Source organism: Equus caballus, chromosome 1 (assembly GCF_041296265.1).
Source record: "Equus caballus isolate H_3958 breed thoroughbred chromosome 1, TB-T2T, whole genome shotgun sequence".
Taxonomy (NCBI): Eukaryota; Metazoa; Chordata; class Mammalia; order Perissodactyla; family Equidae; genus Equus; species Equus caballus.
Genome location: NC_091684.1, coordinates 24,400,660 through 24,414,194, shown reverse-complemented (window position 1 = coordinate 24,414,194; position 13,535 = coordinate 24,400,660). Strand labels below are relative to the sequence as shown.

General features: G+C 43.9%; 1 protein-coding gene across 6 annotated transcripts in view; it reads right to left on the bottom strand.

Annotated features, from left to right (window-relative positions):
• The window catches only part of SORCS1 (sortilin related VPS10 domain containing receptor 1), a 484,049-nt gene extending 472,005 nt beyond the window's left edge, over window positions 1-12,044 (bottom strand). For 5 of the 6 annotated variants that reach the window (XM_023639760.2, XM_023639752.2, XM_023639731.2 and 2 more), the window contains exon 1: window positions 11,051-12,042. In XM_023639760.2, the coding sequence (XP_023495528.2) occupies window positions 11,051-11,608 (558 nt within the window). In that variant the 5' untranslated portion in view covers window positions 11,609-12,042. Of the gene's footprint in view, window positions 1-11,050 lie in introns of all 6 variants that reach the window. The other variant, XM_023639764.2, reaches the window with a different exon arrangement.
• Window positions 12,045-13,535: the final 1,491 nt, after the last annotated feature.

Genomic DNA, 13,535 nt, shown 5'->3' with positions numbered 1-13,535 from the left:
ATGCTCTTTTCCTGGGGACTGGAGGCTACTAGAATTTCCGGGAGGTTTAGTCAGGTTGGTGAAATTACCTCCAGCTCTCTCTCTCGCATCAGCACAGGGGATGATTAACGAAAGGCCTGGTGGCCCCCGCTGCTGCACACCCTGAAGAGAGAGACACAGAGTGATCTTGCTGCTTTGCAAAAACCCTGGGCACGAGCTCTCTCCCAACAAAAGTGATTGGAAGCAAATCAGGCAACTTGAACATGGGCTCTTTGTCTACTTCAGTTGCCTGGAATTCAGTTCTAATGAGGCCAAGTTCACAGACTTGCTTGCTCTCTCTTGTTTTGTTTGTTTGTTTTTCATTTTTCAGATAGCTTTTGAAAAGAACTCAAACAATGCGTGTTTATCGAGAAACAACAGCAAAAACTACAAACAAAAAATATCACCTGTAATCCCAACATTCATCATAATCATAGGCAAACATTTTGAATCGTACCCTTCCTGTATTTTGTTTTACGAAAGTGGAATTTTATAGTACACAATAAATTTTTTCTAAAATATTGAGCTCCTACTATTTCTAGGTATATTTCTAGGGACTTGGGACATATAAGGGAAGAACATAGGCAAAAACAACCTTGACTTCATGGGGCTTGCAACTGTACTATTTTTTAGTGTGTTTTTTCTCCCTTTCTGGTATTTTGTGGAAGGTTTCCCAACTCAATATGCTATACATATTTACTTAAGCAATCTTTTAATGGATGAATATTCTACAACACTCATGGGCAAAGTCAAGGGTTGTTCATCCTATGTGAAAAGCCAGTTTTCCCCATGGAAATAGCAAATAAAATAGCAAATATTTAGTAAGCACTTGTGATACTGTGATTTATAATAAGAAAGATATATTTGGTCTTTGTCCCCATTTCTGCCACAGAGCTCCTAAAACCCTTGGAATTTCCTGTAAAGAGAGTGATAAAGGTGTCCTTTGTTATGTTAATGAGGTGACTTTTAGACAACTGAGGATGGGGCTGGTTGCCAGAAGAACCAGTCATGTGATTAGAGGGTTGGAATTTCCAGTGCCACCCCCTGGACCTCCAGGGAGGGGAGAGGGGCTGGAGGTTAAATTGATTGTCAATGGCTAATGATTCAATACGTCATGCCTCCATAAGAAACCCAAAGGACAGGATTTGGAGAGCTTCAGGGTTGGTAAACACATGAAGATTTGGGAAGAAGAGCATGCACGCCCAGCTCCAAGAGGGCATAGAAGCTCCTCTCTGCCTCTTCCTCATACCTTGCCCTGGACATCTTTTCAATTTGGCTGTTCCTGATATACCCTTTTATAATAAACCAATAATCTAGTAAGTAAAATGTTTCTCTGAGTTCTGTGGACCACTCTAGCAAATTAATTGAACCCAAAGAGGGGGCTGGGGAACCTCCTCTCTATAGCAAGCAAGTCAGAGGCACAGGTGACAACCTGGGCTTAAAACTGGCGTCTGAACTCAGTCCCAGTTTGTGGGACTGAGCTCTTAACCTGTGGAGTCAGGTAGACAGTGTCAGAATTGAGGTGAATTGTAGCACAACCCGCTGGTGTCTGAGAATTGCTTGCTGGTGTGGGGAAACTGCCTCAGTACCCCTCCCCACCCGCACACACAACAGAAACTGGGCCCAGAACCGTATTACAAGTATTATATGCAAAAGCTAAAGATGTTGAGCAGAACGCCAGAAAGAGTAAGACAGGGTCCTGTCTCTCATTATAAGAAAATGGAACTGGAGTAAAAGAACATAAATGCAGAAACAGAAGCAACATCATGAGCAATGTATTACAAATATCTTTTAGTAGGCCATGCTTGAATATTATTAGTACCAGTACTAATACTAACAAAATAATGGTGATGATAACAATAATAATAATAGCTAACCCTCATTGATTGCTTAGTATATGCCAGGTCTCACTTTAAGCATTGTTATATCTATTGTCTCCTTTAACCACCAAGAAAGCATATAAAGGGGCAGGCCCCATGGCCGAATGGTTAAGTTCGCGTGCTCTGCTGCAGGCAGCCCAGTGTTTCGTGGGTTCAAATCCTGGGCGCGGACATGGCACCCTTCATGGAGCCACGCTGAGGTGGCATCCCACATGCCACAACTAGAGGGACCCACAACTAAGAATACACAACTATGTACCGGGGGGCTTTGAGGAGAAAAAGGAAAAAAATAAAATCTTTAAAAATAAGAAAGCATAAAAAGAGTATACCATTTTTATTTCCATTTTACAGATGAGGAAACAAAGGTACAAAGTTATAAAGTTAATCGCCCAAGTTCACATATCTAGTAAATTGTGGAATGGGAATTCAAACCAATCACTAACCATTATGTTATATTTAAAATAAGTGCTCTTTTAGTCAATTAAGACATGTCTTTCCCATGGTCATATGGACAGCCAGGAAGGATAATTGTCTAGAATACATTCAGTGATAGAAATATCACCATCTTGCAGGAAGGCATAATCTTCTTCTGCCCAGGGGAATGTGTGCTGTCCCATGTAATCATCTCTCACTCTCCCACAGAGCCTTCCACAGGTTTTCACCACTGGGGTCAAAGTTTCTACTGAGAAGCTGATAAAAGCTGTGGGCTTCAGCTCTCCATGGGAAAAAACAAAATATATTGACACAAGATTGTGTAGATAATGGAAGGGGCTCGTGGATCCCAAATTCACACACGAATCTTAGGGAAATGATATTCAAACTTTTGTGTTCCTAACAATCTCCTAGAGAGTTTAGAAAACATAAAGATTCCTAGTCCCCATCAGCAGATTCAAAAGTAGGTCCCATGAGGACAAACTCTGAGAAACACTGCCCCAGGTGCCCAAGGAGAGAGCCCATGGCTGCCCAGGTAAACATTCTTCCATCAATTCAGCAAAATGCAAGTTATGGTAAAGAGGGCTGCAAATAGGTTACTAAGCAGGGTGATAACCATGTCTAAAATAGCCTTTTCTCCCCTTTAAGGATTCTAACCAAGAGTGTGTGTGGGAAATGCTGCCATAAGGGGAAGACCTTTTACTTTTAACTCCTCACACACATACACAGGCCCTGGAGCAGAAGGATGGATGGCCCACTATTTTGTATCTCAATAAACCCTGCCACTCTGGTTAGGAGAAGATGACTAGAGGCCTCAATCCATTAGCTGCAGGGCACAACATGATTAGTTGGTTGTCTGATAACATGATTCTTATTAGCACTTTCTTTAAAAAGTGTACAAGTTGTTCTACACTGTCACTCTAGGGTCATTAGCCAGCAGAGAGAAACCAACCAGCATATCCCACAATTCTTGCGGGGATAACAAGACCAAGACGACACACATTAATAACCCCAGGCGAGCCACTCATGGGGAGGGACGGACATTAGGGCTCTGATCAAGATGTGTCTTGGAGCAGCTTATTACCAAGTAAGGTGTATCAGGTGAGTTACCGGAGATCATTGCGATGTGAAAGGGAAAGCCCTACAATGGGATGCTCACGCCAAGAGTTCCCCTGCCAGCCCTATGCACTGACCTGTGGTGTTCTCTCTAAAGAAAGTCAGAAATAAACCCTCATCAAGGGACAATGCGATCAAAAAGAAAAAGCTTTGGAGGCAGAAAGGGCAAAAATCATATTCCAGCTCTGCCACCTTCTACCTGGGTGACCTTAGGCAAGTTCATTAAGCTTTGACTTTCACAGTTTTAGAATGAGGATAATGATACCTAGTTCGTAAGGCTGGTGTGAGGATGAAGTGAATAATGTGGTGATGCTCTAGAATGTACTTCCAGGGAAGCTGTTTACTAAGTTGGTGGTTATTTCTGTTATTATTGTTAAGAGGGACTTCTGTTATAATCAACATATCTTGCTACAGAGAGCTGTCCCTAGTCTTCAGCAAACTTTCCTTCCCCATGCCCACCCCCAACCCTACTCCCAAAAGTCAGAAGAAGTAGAAAAGGCAATAGCTGGTAATTCAATTATAATCTTGAGCAAATAAAACCCATTGGTATCAAACGGGACCCCTTCAGTTTGACTACAGTGGCTCCCAAACACTGACACTCTAGTTCCCTCGACTGAGACCATACTTAATATTATTTTCAACTAGATTTCATCTGTTAACAGTGAAAGAGCAGAAGGGGTGGCTATCTCCCTTTTCTCCCTCAACTCCCTGCCACGATAAACCCAGTCATAAGTAATCTTATCTCCGAAGTCCATTAGCAGGGGAACACATACAGTGGCTAGTTTGTTGCTGGAGACCTCCCTTGCAGAAAGTCCCACCATCTCTCTTTAAGGTCCCTTTTTAAAGGTTTAACCAATGCCAAGAGCGTGACTTTTGATGAGGCCACTTGCTCCAAAGCCCAGAACAGATGCCTTGAATAGCTGGGCCTAGAACTCAGGAGCTCCAGGGCCAATATCCATACTTTTTCCCCAAATGGCAAACATTATGGACACAGGTGCACAGGCTTCAGGCAAACCATGAGGCCAGGATGCAGCTGTTCTAACTCTTGCCTGTGGAAAGCCAGCAGTGGGCTAACCCAAGAATCAGTTGTACACTGTGACAAAACGTCTTTGACCCTCTTCTTCCACTAATTGACCTGCTTAACTCTAATCAATGCCTTGGTTTCCCTATTTGAAAAACGTAGATGATATTTGTCTTTCCTGTCTCAGGACTGTTGGGAGAATTAAACTGAAGTAATGTTCCAGTCTTTGAAAACTGAAGCATTTTACAAAGGAAAAAGGGCTATAACCAATCTAACGTGGTATAACAACATTCAGGAGTGCTATAGAAATAGACACAATATCTTTTACACACGTGTAAAATTTCATGTGGGATTCCCTACAGAGCACTCACGTTCTTTTTTTCCCTACTTACAGTTTAGAATAGGCTCTGTTCTTTCCTTATAAACCTTACACACTAAGATTCCACTTTTGTTTCCCGCCAACTGTTTGACTATTCCATCCATCCCATCTGAGAAGACAGCACACTCCTCAAGAGTAACCATTACACCTCCACGGAGCCTGCTCCACCCCACACTGACCACCATCCCCTCTTCTCTGCTGTCCCCTCTGGCCACTGCAGCACACTGCTTGGCTATTTTCCCCTCTAGGACACACAGACACATTCTCCTCCCTTTCTAGCCAGAGATATAGGGCAGTAATTGAGACATACACAAAGACAAGACAAATATTTTACATAGGTTTAGTGACTTAACATAAGCTGGCAGGGAGCCAAATTAATTTACCCACCAGGCAGCCTGGCCAGTGATATTTCTAACCAAGAACTTTAACAAAAGAAAATCCTTTTGAGAAAACTGTGTGTTGAAAATGTTAAGGTAAAAACGAAACAATGATGACTCCAGCTGGGATTTAATGTGCAAATAAGGCCAGCCATGCCTTTAGGTGACCTACAGGTTTTTATTTTCTTTGGGGGCATGGAACATACCCAAACTCATTAGAAGATGGATGTGTATATTTTTTGCTTAAATATCATATTTTAAAAACTATTTGTAAGATTAGAACTTTAGTTAAACATAGTTTACATTTGATGTAGGCTAATTTCCTGGATATAGACAGGAATTTTTACATCTCTCGACCTTTATTCACACCACTCATTCATCTTAAAATATCCTTGTAATAATCTCCATCTCTTGATTAAAATTTTCTCTCCATTTCAAGGTTCAGCTGAAGCACTTTCTCTGCAATAAAGCTTAAAGACCTCCCCAGCCAGATGTCCATCCCTCCTCTGAAATCCTACAGCATGACATGCCCTCATAGGACACATCTCCCGCTGCCTCTTCAGATGATTCTATGGGTACAAGGCTGAAAGCACTCTGAGGGCCAGTATTACTTCTTTTCATCTTTGTGCATCGTTCCACATATAATCCCGTTATCAGTGCCTGACAAATAGTAGGACTCAATACATATTTGTGGAATTAAAAGTAAACATGCTTTATATAAGATTCTTAGCATAATGCTGCCACATGGCAATTTCTCCTTAAATGTGAGCATTTATTATTCTCTTAAATAAATTAGATAATTCCATCCGCTTTTGTGCCCTAGTCTATGAGTTTCTGGGGTCTCTCTTTAAAAGGATCCGGATGCAGTTCCCAGAGTCAAGATTCACGTCAATTTACTCTAGAAAATCTCACTAAATATTTTAAGAGATCTTTACTTTCCAATTTCATAATAAGCAATCTTTTGCCCAAAGAAACGAAATTCTCTAACATGAAGATGTGATATAATAAACCTAATAGACTATTTTTGCTGCAAATCCACACTGAAAGGAATGCCTGCTTGGATCACAAATGTCTTGATTTCCTAGATATGAATAGAAATAAAAACATGAACCATGGAAAAAGGAAGAATGTGAAATAAAAGGCTGTTCATTTACAGGTCAAAGGTATAGGTCACTGTGCCATTTCTGCATCTCCAACTCTCCCAGGGCATTTTATTTAAATGTAGTAGGTGCATAACACCTACAGGTTGAACAACCTATTAAATTAATTTCAGCCTGTAAGGGATTTCAATGGTGCTCTAGTCTATTAGTGTCATTTTGCAGACGACAAAAATTGAGGCCACAAAATTTTAAGAGGCTATGACTACATATCTAATTTTTGTATTCAGCCAGGACTATAACCAAGGATTCTCAACCCAGCAGAAAATCATTTCTTCAACTACAATAAGAAGTAGCATTTATTAAGCACTTACTGTGTACCAGCCACTTCACATACATGACGTCAAATCTTCAGGGAAAAGCCTGCAAAAGATATACTCTCCCCATATTTTAGTTGAGGAAACTGAAGTTCAAAGACTTGAAGTGTTTGGCTCAAGGCAAAGTGCTGGTAAGCAGAACTAACATTCAAACTCAAACTTGTCTGCTTCCAAACCCACTGCCTTCCATGTCATACCACATTAACATCCATTAATAGCACAAAGCACTGATCAGAGAAGGAATTATGTGGGCTTGCTACAGAAAGCTAAATCTTTCACCATTTTGCTTAAAAAAAAAGGTAAAAAAAATATTTCAAAATGTATAGCCAATGAAGTGTTCATATCCAACCTCGCTATAAAAGCAGATTTGTAACTAACTTAGAAAAGGAATCTATGCCTGAAGAACACCAGATCCGAAAGCTGAATGATGGCAAGGTATCTCGTGCTCAATGAATCACCAGGTGCAGATTCCATGTCTCACAAAAGATGAAGAGGTGGGCAGATAAGAGAACAACAAATCACTCCTTAAGGGAAAGAGAACAACGTGACAGGCACATGTGACAGTCCTTGCTTTTCTACAAAGAGATGGAGCTTCCAGATAAGACTATGCCCTCCTCCATCATCATCTGAAATCCACCCAAGATAGGATTATTTATAGTACAGATTCCAAAAGTCTGAGTTTCTCTGGCCTACATTAAAGTGTCTAAGCCAAGCGATTCTGTGGGATTTAGAGGGCAGATCCCCCAGTCTCTGCTTCACCACTCAACTGTTGCACCCTCTTGGCAAGTCATTTAGCTTTCCAAAGCCTCAATTTCCTTCTCTATGTAATGGGAATAATAACATCTACTGACAATATTTTTGTAAAAATTAAGTGAGATGGTGGCATCTACCAAAAAACCTGACCAAGGTTGGGACTCAGTTTATTCACTAAGGTTGGATGGTCCATGTCAAGTCACAGAACAGCTAAAGCAAAGAAGTATATGGAAATCAACCAGACCATCATGCTCTATGATAAATGCTGCAGTAAAGGTATCATAATGGCAAAATATGTCAAGCAAAAGCCTCTGTTAGCAAATCTTATAACACTATTTCCAGTGAGAAAGGGACAAGGTGGTGAACTGAAATATTCAAATTGACTCCAGCATAGAAATATGAAAAAGAGATATTAACACTTGCCACCTACCTATTCCCTAACAAGGATTTTATAAGGTTTAATGAGTGTGGCACTTTGAAACTCCTTGGAAATAAGGAATAAACACATGTCCCATCACACACACACATATATAGACAAATGTATATTTTTAACAAACTAAGGATTACTATATAAATTTAGATCAGGGCACAGCATGCCTCGGATGAGTAGGGTAGGAACAATATGTTCTTGCTTATGACACCAAGCTCATGACAAATGATTCATACCCAGCACCTTTCATGCCAAAAGATCCCCCCAGGTGTTCCACCAACTCTGGCAACAGTTTCCATCAAGCTAGACTGCAGGATGAAGCAATCACATCACACCCACGGAGAAGGCAAAGCAGTCATGTCTTTACACAACTGCACAAGTCCAACGGCGGAGGGACAGGAAGGAGGAGGGAAGGGGGTGAGAGAAACATCAGAATTTCTCACAAGTTTGACAGGCAGCCTATAATTACCATACATTTACACTGTTAATGCAGGTGTTATTGGAATCAGGAGCCATACTTAGCAAAGGCTTTTTAGCTAAAGGTGAGACAAGTTCAGTTCCCTATTGTCTGTGGCCCTGAATGGGTTGAGGGAGGATTTACGGGGGATGAAATCAAAACGTGAAAAAAATGAGAGCCCCCAGTCCTGTCCTCAGGTGTGGGATAGCAGATCTCTCACTCTGGGGGAAAGTGAAGTGCTGTGAGAGGAGAGTTCCACACAGGTGTATGGCACTTTACAGTCACAATGCCCTCTATATCTATCTGGCACACAATTCTCTGTAATGAATCCGACAGGCATTGCCCCCATTTCAGAGACGAGGAAATTCATACTCGGAGTGCAATTAACTTGCCAAGATCAAACCACAAATAAGCAGAACTAGAACTCAGATCTCCACTCTGCTTTTCATGTGACAAAGTTGCCCAGAAAAGTTTCTTTCTGCCTTCTTTCCCTTTAAAAAATATTTTAAACTTTGTCCCTCCTAGGAATCTGGGCCAGCTTTGTTTTGGAGGACCTGGATAAAGACTACTGCTTTCTCTCTACCATTGATACGTATATACTAAAAAAAACCCAATGTGTGTGTAGGCAGCAGGATGGCGGGCAGAGGCGTCCTTACAGAAGAAGGGACTTCAGGGGATAGAAATCTCATTAGTAACATGATTTGAGTGCTCAAACCTTTAACATGCCTTGATTATTTCCTACATTATCTCAGACTCCCCTGCACGTCGCCTATGCAAGTGGTGACCCTAATAAGCCCTACTGGGTTTATAAGCACCATGCAGAAAAAAAAAAAAAGTCTGGCAGTGTTTGGGGCCATATCTTAAATGAAGTTTCAAATTTGCCAAAAATGTACTCTCCTTTTCTCGCTCTTTCCAAGCTCTTTCAAGAGATGAACTAAAGTAGGGGTCTAATGGGTGAGTGATATTTTACAGCTTGAATTACGTTAAAAGCCAGAAATATTTTGAGTCCAAAGTCCTTTACTTTTTGATACAATAAGATCTAATATGTTTGATGTGTTTGAAATCTCCCCTTAAAGCCAGAAGCTTCAAGTTAATCACTGAAAGCAGGGCAAAAGTTATTCAATCAGTTTAAGAAGATTCAAGTTCAAATTGCGGGATTAATTTTAGTGGTTATGATATAAAAGAGACGATAGTTAAGGTAAGGCGTGAGGACAAGGGTCTGCAGAACTTGAATAAAAAGAATTTCGACTTCAATTATTTGATTAAACCGCTCCTGAGAACCATATAAAACCACAGCCTCAGTCACGAAGGCTGAATTGTAGGAAAAATCCTGCCGATGTTCTCAAGACAGAGACATAATACAAAACACTACTTATTACGATTTGCCTTAACACAGTTTATAACTATGCACCCATGAAATGCATAATGACAGAGTGTTATTTTTAAATGTTCACGACTTTCATTAAAAAGCTGACAGCGAACACAACTCACTGAAGTGGCACTTGCCTTAGGAAGGTTTCTGGCAATTACATCACAACCGAAAACATTTTGAAAGGTACCAGGTTGTACAGACGGTGCATATTACCAATACTACAATCTCAATAACGTCAGAGAAGCTGAACTTCAATTTTTTTTTCATTTTACCTATCCTTGGTTTTTATGTTTTTCTTGACTGCTTCATGGAAGCCAGAAGTTTCCACAGTTTTAAATAGCCTTCTGTTATCATCACCAAAGCTGGTTCTTTACTATTTCAGCTCATTGAAGTTTCCAGGTGCACTTTAAACTAGAATAGCTACCTAAGATTCCAGACATGCAGGCTTTTCCAAAAATCTAAAAGCTTTCCTGCCGTGGCCAAAGCTCACGGACTTGCACACACTCTCCCCAGCGTCAGCCTCCTGGAATCCAGCAATCCCTCTCGTCCCCTCAGAAAGGGAGAGCTAAGCCTTTATTTGTGCTCTTCACTAGAGGAGGTCAGGCAGTGGGGGAGAACAGGGAGTTGTTGTCACTGGGATATATCTGATCTCCCTGGGACGGATCATGCCAGAGAACAACCACTCATTCACAGGCTGGAAAGCCCCAGCTCTCAAAACACACTGGCTTGTGCCGTTAGAAGATGCTGGAGAGTTCCCGTCCTGAAACTTGCATCCACTTGGTCCCCAGAAACACAGAATACACTAAGGGCACCTTAGCCTCCACTGTGCATTGCATCTCTCTTCCCTTATGGGTAAGAGGAGGTTAGGAGCTCTGCATAAAAATAAAATTAAAAGCCTACAAATAAAGCCTTCTGGATTTTACTTGAGCTCATCCATTAAGTCTAGCAAGTAAAGGGAAAGTCACTTGAGAGAATGTCAGCCAGCCTGGAAATTTAACCCTTTCACCTCTGCATTCAGAATACTTTAACCCCCCTCTGCTTGCCTGGTCTTCAGATCCATACTACACCTAGGAGACCAAAGAAACAGGAAATAGGGATTCGCCTGCCCCATTACAAGCTTTATTCGGGTTTGGAGAGGACTCTGATGGTGCTGGGGGCTGGGGGTGTTTGGTCATCTAATAGGTAACATTAACTTCTAGGGGAGGTGAGCAAGCAAGACTTTAGTTTGCAGCATCTTTCAAGTCCAGAAAGCCCATTTCCCCAAGTTCTCCCTCAGATCACAGAGCCCACTTTAACCCTTTCCATCTCTCATTCCTTTGCCCTCAGTCTCATTCTACTCACGCTGCTGTTGTGGCCAGACCAGTGGACCATGGCTTGGTTGTGTGCTGAGTCGCCTGTCAGCGCGAACGTGGTGCTGGTCAGTCTCAGCTCCTCCATCCGGAAGCGAGTGGCTTTGTCCGGGTCCCGCTCCGGAGTCCCAGGCTCCTGCTGCCCTCCGTCCCTTAGCACTCCCCGGGGGCTTCTACTCGCGCCCTCTCCCCTTTGTGCGTTCTCCTGATCCGATCCACTCCGTCTCCTCCGGCCAGAGCGGGGAGCAACCACCATTGACCCCCCGGGGCCGGGGGCCCGCTCCAGGAACAGCGCTCGGTCTCCCGGGGCCACTGCGAACAGAGGGCGCCCAAGGAGGGGCAGGGGCGTGGCAGGAGCCCTGCCTCGCGCTCCCTGGTGAGGAAAGCCCCCTGGGGTCGGAGCCCAGCGCTGGTTCGGGCTGGGGTGCAGCGGGGAACAGCAAGAGCCGCCGCCGCAGGCGCCCGGGGCGCAGAAGACCAAGAGCCCTGCGCCGGCGAGGAGCGCGCTCAGCCCGGCTGGGGAGCCGCCGGCCGCGCCAACTTTTCCCATCGCAGGAGCAGAGAGGAGTGGAGAGAAGGTCCCGGACCGGAGGTGGCGGCGCGGGGCTCTCCGCTGGCCGGCTGTGGGGGCAGGCGCTCAGTACCCCAACTCCATCCAAGTTGGGCCGCGGCGGGGGCAGACGGAGACGGCGCGGGGCAGGTGGCTGCCGCTTGTCCAGGCTGGGCTGGTGCCGAGCGCCGGTTCGGACCGAGCGAGCAGCCGCCACGCGGGGGTGGAGCTGAACTGAAGTCACGGGCGGAGCGGGCGCTGGCGCGCTGGCAGGCGACGCGGGAGGGAGGGCTGGCGCTGCCGGGGCTCCCGGCGCCGCGTCCCGCTCCGGAGCTGCGCTGCGAGCTGGTGGCTGCGGGCACCCGAGGCGCCGCCGACCCTCCCCTTGGGCTCGCCGGCGCTGCCTCCGCCCGCTGCTCGCCGCCGCCCGCTCTGCGCCCGCGCGGCCGCGGGTCTCCGCGGTGAGCCCGCGCGCCCCTCCCGCGGGGGCGGCCAGCCCGGAGCTCGCGGAGTGGTCACTGTGTCGGGAATTTCCTATTCCTGTTTTATTGTTTCTATCAGTCTCTGTTGCTGTTTCTCTTTCCCTGGGTCTTTTCCAGTTTAGAAGGTAGGGATGGGTGAGCTCCTGCTCTTTCCCTTCTTAGTCTCGGTGAGTTGGCATCTGGATCTTACCTCGAGCAGAGTCTGAGTGTCCGGCCTGGGGGAGATCCCGAAAAGGCTGCAGCAGAGAATGATGTAATTAAATGATCGCGTGTGTGTGTGTGTGTAGTTTGGGGGGATTTTTCCATCAATTATCTGCTTAGACTCCTTTCCTGACCTCCTAAATCACCCACTTTGTCTGAATTCGATCTTCCTGATTTTTGTGGGCCTCTATCTTGGCTTCCTTAGAGACTACAAACTCACTGAGGACAGGAAGACCAAATTGGGAGCATCCTGGAAGAAGCGACCAACTTATTTTGTTTGCCATTTTGTCCCCAGTGCTTGACATAGGGCCCTACCTGATAGGAAATCTGCCAGTCGTTAATTCCATAAATATTTATTGTGAGTCTATTCTGTATCCAAATGCAAATAAATACAGGAAAGGAGGCATGGTGCTGTATTTATTCCGTTTCATTTGTGCCCAGCCCAGAGCTACTAACACATGCCTTAAGACTCTTATTAGCCAACTTCAAGTCTATGCTGGGTGCTCTACCACTAGTTTGCTGTGGGACCTCAGACAAGCGGCAATCTCTCAGCTTCCTACACTTTAAAATTAAGTGGTTGCATTAGATGACCTTTAAAATCCCTTCCAATCCCACAATTCTATAATTGTATGATTATAATGGCCGCCCAGCCCAGCTCCCCTGCTACTGTTCAAAAGTTCAGATGAAGATTTATAGTAGGTGAATGGGCTTTGAAAATTACAAAGAACTTCTCAAAACCGAAGCCTTTTTCAAATAGAAAGTTTGCTTCTAAGGGTTGAAATACCTTCAGATTTCTTTGTACTCTTCATGTGCTTAATAATACTGCCTTATCACCTGTTAACTGTTAAATTATTTAATGAATGTTTGCTGATTGAATAAATGAATGCCACAACACAATAGTACAATTTCCAGTTTCTAATTACATTTTTGTTCATTTCAACACTTGCAGAGGTAACCTCACTGAATACTCTGAATGCTGAGTTTGTGATGGAACCAACTTGAAAGTAACAGTGATGAGGATTACTCTTCAATTAATGACACCCCTTTTGATGCCTGTCCAAGAGGAATTTCTCTTAAATCAGTTCAACCCAGAGTTGTGTTACAAAACGTTAATTTAAATTGTTGTTCTTAAGACCAATCCAAGAAATGTGCAAATGCAAGGAGGGCAGGCTTCTCAGCCATTAAACTGAATAATTAAAAGGACAAAAGAGTGTCCTGTTTGTCATTAAAGGAGACACAGACTG